The 11,234-nt window shown below is 36.2% G+C and overlaps 1 protein-coding gene across 1 annotated transcript; it reads right to left on the reverse strand.

Annotated features, from left to right (window-relative positions):
• Positions 1 to 218: 218 nt before the first annotated feature.
• LOC138322862 (uncharacterized) lies at positions 219 to 7,317 on the reverse strand. Its single transcript, XM_069267008.1, has 4 exons — positions 6,868 to 7,317; positions 4,694 to 5,050; positions 2,248 to 2,312; positions 219 to 1,323 (listed from the first exon to the last, which is right to left on the reverse strand). The coding sequence occupies exons 2-4, from the start codon at positions 5,036 to 5,038 to the stop codon at positions 1,089 to 1,091; spliced, it is 645 nt and encodes a 214-aa protein (XP_069123109.1). The 5' UTR covers positions 5,039 to 5,050; positions 6,868 to 7,317; the 3' UTR covers positions 219 to 1,088.
• Between the last annotated feature and the right edge of the window lie 3,917 nt (positions 7,318 to 11,234).

Here is an 11,234-nt window from a genome sequence, read left to right on the forward strand (position 1 = left end):
TTTACTCGAGTAAATCTCTTTAAGAGGGGCTTTTATAATAATTCAATATAATTTTTATCATTTGATACCGCGTGATAATCTGATGGCAAAATAATTTGACAGTAAAAACCTCCCGTGTTTCTTTAATTCCTATAATTGTACGAAATGTAAAAGTGTGAGAGCACATACGTTATTATATCTTCTCACATGTGTGAATAAACATTAACTATATTTTCATATTAGCTATTTGTATGTTACTAGTTTTATAACCAATTGTATCAACAAAGAGTTTCTAAGAGTCATCATATGTGTCTTCATAAAGAAGCAAAATATTTTGATTCTAAATAAAAGCAAATGAAACCCGATTATAGAACACGATTTATTTCATATTATACAAACGAAATATAAAAACGGTGAAAAACTTCAGAATTTCCTGTTTCCAGTATAATGTTACGCTGGTTTACAATCCGACCAATGTTATGTCCCACAGCTAAAGTTTAAAGCATTGGTATTGCTATGTCACAAGCGAAACTTAATTTACGTTTTATTGCCACAACGCATGCGGTATAACATGAAATGCTCGTTGTGTAGAAACCAACTACGACGTTTTAAAGCAACGAAATTTACTTTATTTGTATTACTGGATTCCAATCCAGAATAATTCTACACATGAACTACTTTAAAGCTCGAAACCCAGAGAGAATGTCCCCACGAACATTTCATGTTATAGAGTATGGATGCATGGAACTTATAAGAAAACAATGTGACAATACTGACACCAATAAAGGTTATCTGTTTAAACAAAGACGCACATAAGGTATATTCAATATCGTGTTTCAATGGTTGTATTGTTTTTAGACGATGACAATGGTGACGTTCTTTCACTCATTTTCACTTTCAAATGATCTCTTTTGTCCTCAGAAATAGTGTTGGGATGGCACAGACGCATTATCAACTTTATAAAACAAATTGTAATAGAGACGGGGGGAAACACTTTCTCGTTTGCATAGTTTTAGAAAGGCCGATCTCTTGCAATTTTTTGATGATTTAAAAAGTCTTATTTCTTATGTTTTGTGACTAAAGGTCGTGGAAGACATTAAAAAATTTGGTCACGTGTCTTTCGAATTAACTACTTCCGTTTCCTGTGTTGCAGGCGTGACGTCAATAGGCGTTGACGCAACAGCCTGGAAACACTCTTCATACGAGGGAGGTAACTCCTGTTGTTCATCTGGCGACTGTGTTGACTCATCTCGGGTGGTGGTCGACTCGCTTATACACGCTGGGTCGCCCGTCGTCTCCACGACCGCGTCGTAGGAAGGTGGGTCGTCATTGTATATGGACAGCCTTAAGATAAAAATAAAAATTAAACAATTACGTGTGTCACAAGGTCAATCTTATATATTTTCAGAACTATGTCATTTCTAGTATTCTACGTACGTCAAGAGATAGCAGCGGTATTCTGTTTCCCATGGAACATTTTGATTTTCCAGTCAGTCCCAAAATGCTATACTCATACTTAGGGACCAACGGGATCTTCAGAAAAAAATGAAAATTTCTTTAGTAATTTCTGAGAAAAAGTGATACTGATTTCAAGCCATTTGAATTGTCCACCATATGATGGTAGTAGCACAGCATATGTTGATCAGCATCTTAATTTATTTTTTTTCTAAAACTTTCATTATATCACCAACAATCTTAATGTGCTTAGAACTATGGTTAGAAGAAGATGCTTGATTTTATCTTTGATTTTCGACTGATCTATACACGATGTTGGTAACTGTTAACACACCAATCAGAAATTCTGTTCATGTTATCTACGTCTGTTTCCAACATAACACAAATCAAATCCTTTATATAATTAGGAATTATATAGTTGTTGAGGTTTGGTTTTACAATTTTACCAATATTAACTATTGATCAATATGTAGACATATGAATATAGTTGATGTGAAAACCCTATCATTCAGGAGCAAAGCACATCAACGGTATATAGAGAAAAATTTAAATCTCACCCAATCGATTTTTCCTGGAGTCTGTTTTTTTAAAAACATATTATCGATCTGGCCCTACTAATTGCCGCCGGCGTGCATGTGTTACAATAACTCCCGTCTAATCGGTTTCATTTCCTGCCTAGCTAACCAATGCCAACGGGATGCCGTAAGGATAAATTTTATGTAGACTGATGCGCCAAATGCATTCTGTTCAAAGCATGCATTATTGGAAGCATTTAAAAAATGCATCCATTTTGTCATCGACAAACACGCTTACCTGGGGTATTCATGGGTTTCGCCTATACTGACGACGCTACACATAGTCATAGAGTTGCTGCTATACTGCAATAGAGAAAAAAACATATTAGGAATTAGGTCATGGAGCTGTTACTATACTGCAATAGAGAGAGGAAAGCATATTAGGAATTAGGTCATGGAGCTGTTACTGTACTGCAATAGAGAGAGGAAAGCATATTAGGAATTAGGTCATGGAGCTGTTACTGTACTGCAATAGAGAGAGGAAAGCATATTAGGAATTAGGTCATGGAGCTGTTACTATACTGCATGGAGAGAGGAAAGATTAGGATTAGGTCAAGTGCATATTATAGGAATTAGGTCATGCATATTAGGAATTAGGTCAAGCTGTTACTATACTGCAATAGAGAGAGGAAAGCATATCAGGAATTAGGTCATAGCTGTTAACTGCAATGGAGAGAGGAAAGCATATTAGGAATTAGGTCGTGGAGCTGTTTCTGTGCATGGAACTGAATCAGGTCATGTACTGTTTTAGATAGAATAATGCATATTAGGAATTAGGTCATGGAGCTGATTGTGGAGCTATTAGGAACTGCACTGCACTGTTATTGGATGAATAAAGCATATATTAGATGAAGTTATTGGCAGCATTTGAGTTAGGTCATGGAGCTGTACTGACTGCAGTTATTGGATGAAAGCATGTTAGGAATTAGGTCATGGAGCTGTTACTGCACTGCAGTTATTGGATGAAAGCATGTTAGGAATTAGGTCATGGAACTGTTACTGCACCGCAGTAGCTTATTAGCAGTAGCATTAGGTCAAGGAGCTGTAATAGGTAATTTCGTTATTGCATGTGACTCATCATTAAGCATACCAATGTAGCAGGATTAAGCATTCAGTGTTAATCTGTAATACTTTTTCAGGACACATATTGATGTAAAATAGGTTAAGATTGAAATTCCCTGTGCAAACATTATTATTCCGATCGTAGAACTAATTATATCTATATGCCTTAAATACCTCCATTATCGGTCTGGTTGAAATCTCCCCAGTGTAGCTGCGTATCACCAGTCGCTGTGGATTTGTGGAATCTCCAGGGCGGATGTGGTTTAGAGCGCCTCTTGCTAAGACTAGTATTCCAACCACTATAAGGATCGGCCCAGCATATCGTTCGCTTGTCTCACTGTCGTGATGTTCCAAGTTCTGGAACGTTAATGACGTAATGACATGTTAGGAATTAGGTCATGCTGTTAGCACGCAGTATGTGAAGCATGGAGCTGTTACTGTACTAGGTGAAAGCATAGGAATTAGGTCATGGAACTGTCACTGTACTGCAGTTATTGGATGAAAGCATGTTAGGAATTAGGTCATGGAGCTGTTACTCTACTGCAGTTATTGGATGAAAGCATGTTAGGAATTAGGTCATGGAGCTGTTACTCTACTGCAGTAATTGGATGAAAGCATGTTAGGAATTAGGTCATGGAACTGTCACTGTACTGCAGTTATTGGATGAAAGCATGTTAGGTATTAGGTCATGGAGCTGTTACTGCACCACAGTTATTGGATGAAAGCATGTCAGGAATTAGGTCATGGAGCTGTTACTGCACTGCAGTTATTGGATGAAAGCATGTTAGGAATTAGGTCATGGAGCTGTTACTGCACCGCAGTTATTGGATGAAAGCATGTTAGGAATTAGGTCATGGAGCTGTTACAGTACTGCAGTTATTGGATGAAAGCATGCTAGGAATTAGGTCATGGAACTGTCACTGTACTGCATTAGATAGAATAAAGCAGATTAGGAATTAGGTCATGGAGCTGTTACTGCACTGCAGTTATTGGATGAAAGCATGCTAGGAATTAGGTCATGGAACTGTCACTGTACTGCATTAGATAGAATAAGCTAGAATCATGGAGCTGTTAAGCATTATTAGGAATTAGGTCATGGAGCTGTTACTGCACCGCAGTTATTGGATGAAAGCATGTTAGGAATTAGGTCATGAAGCTATTACTGCACTGCAGTTATTGGATGAAAGCATGTTAGGAATTAGGTCATGGAACTGTATTACTGTACTGCATTAGATAGAATAATGGCATATTATGGATTATAGGTCATAGGAAGCTAGGTGGAGCTGTTCTGCACTGCAGTTATTGGATGAAAGCATGTTAGGAATTAGGTCATGGAGCTGTTACTGCACCGCAGTTATTGGATGAAAGCATGTTTAGGAATTAGGTCATGGAGCTGTTACTGCACCGCAGTTGCATTAGGTCAAGGAGCTGTAATAGGTAATTTCGTTATTGCATGTGACTCATCATTAAGCATACCAATGTAGCAGGATTAAGCATTCAGTGTTAATCTGTAATACTTTTTCAGGACACATATTGATGTAAAATAGGTTAAGATTGAAATTCCCTGTGCAAACATTATTATTCCGATCGTAGCACTAATTATATCTATATGCCTTAAATACCTCCATTATCGGTCTGGTTGAAATCTCCCCAGTGTAGCTGCGTATCACCAGTCGCTGTGGATTTGTGGAATCTCCAGGCCGGATGTGGTTGAGAGCGCCTCTTGCTAAGACTAGTATTCCAACCACTATAAGGATCGGCCCAGCATATCGTTCGCTTGTCTCACTGTCGTGATGTTCCAAGTTCTGGAACGTTAATGACGTAATGATGACGCCAATCACAAGAAGGATCAGACCGGATATGATGTAACATAAGGCATTTCCGATGAGAAACAGGCACGGGTTACCATAGTGAAGATTTCGGTGAGTATCACGTGGGCGCCTCCATGTGATAACAGTTTGCATCATAGACTAGAAGAGCTGCAAAACAAAGCAACTGGTGTTTAATGATTGTGTGATATATCGAATATAGAAATGTGTAGAGATGTATTTTCGCTGTTGGCAAATAAACATGCGCATACTTTAGAACATCATCATCGATAAATTCTACAAACCATGCCATTCTATGTTATTTACTTTCTTTATGGGAACCATATAAGACTGTTGTTATAATATATAATAGTTTGTAAACTCATTGGAAAGTGTAAAGTAGTCGTAACGTAATAGAGGTCAGTAGACACATGGAAGTGTTATCCGCGTATTATGTATGCTTGAGACATTTGCTGATTCAAAGGAGGACACAATTTGCAACAGTATTGATTTTTAATATAAACAGATTGTTAACGCGATCATAAAATAAACACTGCGAATTGATTTTTTCTAAAAACCAAGCAGATGCCATATTTACACCAAAAAGCACTTACTGTAGTGTAGCACTTACAATATACAAGCACTTTACAGAAAACGGAAGGCACCGATTACATAGTCATCTTAAATACACATCACAGACATCAAACCACTATGGAATAATAGTCCAAACATTGTTAAAAATACTGTGATATTAGCGTCTGATTAAAGAATCGATAGTCAGCTATCAGTGGAATGTAAATAAATTGCCTGCTATATACCACTGCATGATAACAGAAAACTCCCAAACTAGTGCCCCCTTCCCTATGACCGTCGCTGTCGGATACACACTGCTCACTTCGATCCAATAATCCTATTGTGCTGTGTTCTATCGTCACTCTTTATACATTACAGCCATCTGCCAGACACGTCTGATAGGACTGTTGTCAAACTAGTCTGACTGAGCTGGACACCGAGGCTTATAACCTCTCCACAGAATGACCGAGGTTATAAACACTACTACACTTAGTGGGATAGTCAGACTACAGATCCTTCCCAAGGAGAATATCTCGGGAACATCACTATAAAACTATATCAGGAGCAATTGGATGTAGAACATACAAAATATTACATGGTCGTTATCTTACAATCTGTCGCACGAAGAAAGGAATCTCAATATCAATGACAAAACTATATTCTACAATAACAATTTTCAGTAGCTTTTATATGAACGCGATTTTATTTATACACTTACACAGGTTGCACAACTATATTTTGACATATATATGATGTTGAAGAAGCCCTCTACCGTAAATTAACTTCAGAAAAAATAATTTGATATATTTTGCCGTTATACATTTTGGCGACCAAAACTTAAAAGAAATCTATAAACATACAATTACTGGATGGTAGCCATTTTGTCGCGTCGCCCCGGCTCTTCACGTCACAGTCAATAAATAATGTCACATATCATATTACTCTTTTGACATGATTGGATGTTTCATTGTGTGATTTCAGATAGACATGGTATAAATGCATGACAGAATGGTCTCTAACATTGTTTTATCATTGGTAGCTGGTAGTCCTACCAAACACAATATTCCAGTTTATTACATATGTCTATCTACCTATCTATAACATTTCTTTTTAATTTTTATAATATATAATTCAGTTTATCACCTCCATAGAAACATCATAAATAGCCAAAAAAAACAACCAAAAAAACACCATTTAATATCGAAAAACAATATAAAACAACAAAAATCAGATACTATGGAAAACAATAGATAGTCTCAAGAGAGTTAGATTCTTGAGATCCATTCATAGAATCCAAGTTTTCACGTTTCTGAAGACTTTCATGATGAAATGTGACTTCGCGTACTGTACTGCATTTATCATTGTCTGAAATATATGTTTGTAGAGTCTCTTGGAAAATATATTTCAAATCTTACCTGTAATTAAGCTAATCAGCATGCTCTCTGATGGAGTTTGGAATCTCGGGTGTCTGTTCTGAACGAGGGATAAGCACACACGATCGATATAAGGCAAAGAAAGAAGCCCTACCAAAGCTTGTTATACACAACGAACAATCGATAGCACAACTGCATGCTTGTATCGAAGCCTAGTCGTGGTGCACATTCTGTGCTGCTTCAACAACACGTGTCTCTATAGTGGTTTCCTGTCGTCTGTCCTTCCATTGCTCAATACTCGGGGTCGTAATTACTGGTTTGAACGCCTATGTGTAGAGAAATAAGACCTGGGATGCCTTTAACACGTATACGAACGCTGATTCCATGATGGCCTCTCTCCTTCCCCGACACCACAGCTATCCAACAGTTCCTGTCTGCTGGCAGATATCGCGTATCGATCAGCCTCCCTTTGTGGCTGGAGGTTCCAATGTTGAGCGCTACCTTACATAATAAGCAACACATGAAGAACTGGTCCATGGTATCGAAATATTGACGGAGCGACATTACAACAATCATAATATTGATCTGAGTTAGTTTTTTTTTATATCAGTAAAACATAAGTTAAAAATAGCAATCAAACTCACAATGGCAAACCATAAACAAAGCCACAATCAGGAACACAAAATAATCTGACATTCTGTCTCGTAAACAAATTAATTGATAAAACAAATTTTCGCCAATGTGTGAATTGATGTCAACCGTGTGATTTGACATTCTTTTTTTAACTTGAATCTTAAAAACCACTGTTATGACCACATTCCTACCAGTAAATTATACTGCCTATGGAAGATTACGGGAAGTAGGATAAATACATCACCCATTTAAAATCACTAGACTAGATGGTTTAGATTTGGAAGTTCAGCAAGCAAACTTATTTGTAAGTAAAAGTTTGCTTATACGAAGAAACTGGTCACAAATAAAAGTTATAGCAGTGCTGCCTATTAGGATAAAGCTACTAAGATATTTGTTATAATAATGCGGCACTGTGGCAAGTCCATGACGTTGTCCAGTAACTTGTTTTTATATCCGGGCTGGTGTGTTAATATTATAGAAATCCAATGAATTCAGCGCTTTCACATTTTTATTCAAGAAATTTATATCAAACTTTCTACAATACTATAGTATCTACTTAGTACAAGTAAGAGTTTTACCGAAAATGGGTCAAAGCCATATGCTCATTGTTATGTTTGGGTCTTATTGCAATGAAGTATTAATAATATTTAAATGTTAAAAATCTACCATTTTCTTTTCTTTGATAAAATAAACTACAGAGTTTCAAAATATAAGAAAGTCAATGTTCAAGTAAATTCAGTTCTTCCTATAGGAAATATGGAATTATAACGCTGAAGCCATAATAATTTTAATTCGAAACAGCGTCAATGGCAAGACCACTTTTACTATTTAAAGAAAATATTTTATACTGCTACAGTCTTTGAAAATTTTGAAAGCATTTGATAAAATAATTTTAAACTATATAAGAGCATGTCCTAATTCCAGCACAAGACAAAGGTTTTCTACCAATTTTCGTCGATGTTCTAGGACGGCTAGGTCGACTTTATCACGGCAATGTCATAAAAGTGCAACAACTAACAGTAGCAGCCGACACAGAACATCCACATTATTATTTACCAAAATGCATTACTGAACAACTGAAGTGATTATCTTCCCCTGTTATAAATGCATTGAAAAAAGTAGTCAAGCTTGGCGAAGCATACGACTATGTGTGAATGAGCGTTGTACGTTCTGCTTAGAAGCTAACAATTTAGAGTATCCAGACTTTTACTTATATGGACCTCGACATAGATATATGGTGATGGAGCCCCTGACTATAGCAGACCTTATACAGACGCATTATGTAAATACGTACGGGTCAATAAAACTCGATAGTATACGAAACCATACTTCGGTATTTGGCTTAAGTTCCCAACAAAACCACCATTTTATCGGTTCGGCTCCAGCATCTGCTTATGAGTCATACACATAAAAAACAGCAAGCCCTTTAAGACCTATTTGTGTTGATTGGATAACTTAAATAAATATTAACATCAATGACCTAACTCCACAATATTAATTTAATTTTCTCTCCTTCGAGAAACTTAATAAAGGATGAATCACTAATGGTTATATAGCAAAATAAACATATGTAGTATATAACACTGCACATTCTCCCATCATTGATCATTTACATGTCTCTCATGTTATTTTAATATGCATTTTCAAACAACCAGGTAACTAAAAAACCGCCAATCGTCACAAACAGTACATTTAAGGATCTAATGAGTTTCCATTTTATCTGTTTTTCAATCTTTTCAATCTAACATCGTTAGATGGTTTTGCTTTCATCCTATTGATTCAAATCGATCATCTTACTCATTAGACTTAGCGTAATTTCCTATCAAAAGAAGCAAAACTGTAACCTTAATCTTAACTTTAAAAATTATTTTTCTTTTGAAAGAAAATACGATATAACATGGCTGATGATGGGTTTCGTTTCTTGTTGAGAAGCACTGAGTGTAAGGTAGTATTGGGGGAAACCGGTGCTGCACCAGGCTGTAAACCTATCTACGGTATGGTATAGGTTTACTCTCCCGGGAACATTAAACGTCATTTAGGCTTCACCTATCTGCTTCAATTGAAAAGGATTGGATAACAATCTCAATGTGGTACTCATATTGGAACACGTCACGACATGTGAGTCATATCTTGGTTGTACTTATCCGGAGCAACTCAACAAGGCTTGGCGGATACCATCTTCATGCAGGTCCATTTACACATAGGTAGTGACAATAGGCATGCTTTCATTTTAGTTTGTCCCCAATAACATGTATGATGAAAGTTCCGGTAGATAGTTGTTGAACTATCCATGGTTCAACTCGTGTGTAGTTTTCATTATTAGAAATACATTACCCAGTGCCAATACTATAAGAAATTGGTTAAAGATAAACAATGTATGTATTTATGAATATTTTCTACAATTTCTATTAATCAATTTTAATATTAAAATGAAAAAAGACATTGACGGACAAAACGACATTTAAACACCACCGGACACTAAGAGAAAGATGTTATTTAAACATGCGAGGACTGAGAACCATGTCAATGAAAACAAGTAATAGTTTCCTACATACATAGTGACGGATTATATTCTCCTTTTGGATGAGTCTGATCATTGTTTATTAATGTCTATCATTGTCTGTAACATATGTGATTGAAGATGACATACACTGTAACTTAAATTTAGAGTATTGACGATGTGATTAATACGGTGTTGTGACACCAAAAAGGAGTCTTGTACATTGTGCTCTATGGTAAAGTGAAGTTAGCTCTGGCAAGCGAAGTAGCAAATTATTTACGAGAAACATATCGATTTGGATACTTTACCGCCAGCTAAATATACCCGATTGACTTTTATATTTTCATGAAAATGCACTTTGGCACATGTTTATGTGAGCGCTAGAGGATCAGTTGGAAAAAATCCCAAAATAATTTATTTGTAGTATCCCCTGGATAAATGTTTCATAATCTAAACGTGAAAATAAAATCGACTACGCTAATCATAGTCCACTCAGTATCTAGTTAATCCAGTATTACGTGTTTATAAACCAATTAATTTCTTAAACGGACGTCCACGTGCAATACCTGCCAGTCGATAGTTTTTCAGGAAATTAATTAAAGTCTATTTTACGCTTTCAAAAGTTCAGAATGTGGCATGGTTCAATCCAGGAACCAAATCAGTGTGTGGACAGACAACTACACTTATATAGATTATGGTTTGTGGAGCTAATTAAAAATTTAATAAAATCCCATCTTTTATTAGTACATGTGATGTAGATTTAAAATATAGGTTAACTTCAGAAAGGTTATTGCAGTAGGATTTTGCATTAAATGCACTTAGAAGGTCGAATGGTTGTATAATGGTGTATCGTAAGCGATAACACAGAGTCGTGAAGAATAAAAGCCATATATAAGTTGTAAGAAATGTAGGTCCAATTTACTGCCAAGTTGATCAATATAAGACTATCCGTCTGACAATTAAATACACGTAATATGCCTTACATTGTATGCTACTGTACCATGTTCATGTCCCCTGATCGATACAAATGAACATTTCCAGACTGTGTGCATTTCTAGTATCTTTCAAAATATTCAATTCGTGCAAAATGTCAAACTACACGCATGAATATTGATCAGCAGAAAGAATAGTATCATTTTTATTATTTTCCTGGCAAAAACACGCATCTTACCATATACGCTAAATACGTATTGTCCATAGCCAAAAACGCAAAATGAAAATATATCTTATATACTTCTTGGTGCCTTTAAAAGACGGCATACACCAAATCCCGATT

This window comes from Argopecten irradians, chromosome 5, assembly GCF_041381155.1.
Source record: "Argopecten irradians isolate NY chromosome 5, Ai_NY, whole genome shotgun sequence".
Classification (NCBI taxonomy): Eukaryota; Metazoa; Mollusca; class Bivalvia; order Pectinida; family Pectinidae; genus Argopecten; species Argopecten irradians.

Excerpts from the sequence above, each read along its gene's own strand:
- LOC138322862 (XM_069267008.1), bottom strand. The coding sequence starts at position 5,038 with ATGATGCAAACTGTTATCACATGGAGGCGCCCACGTGATACTCACCGA. Across the intron at positions 2,313-4,693 it reads CAACCAGACCGATAATGGAG|TATAGCAGCAACTCTATGAC; the intron begins GTATTTAAGGCA and ends TCTCTATTGCAG. Across the intron at positions 1,324-2,247 it reads GAAACCCATGAATACCCCAG|GCTGTCCATATACAATGACG; the intron begins GTAAGCGTGTTT and ends TTTTATCTTAAG.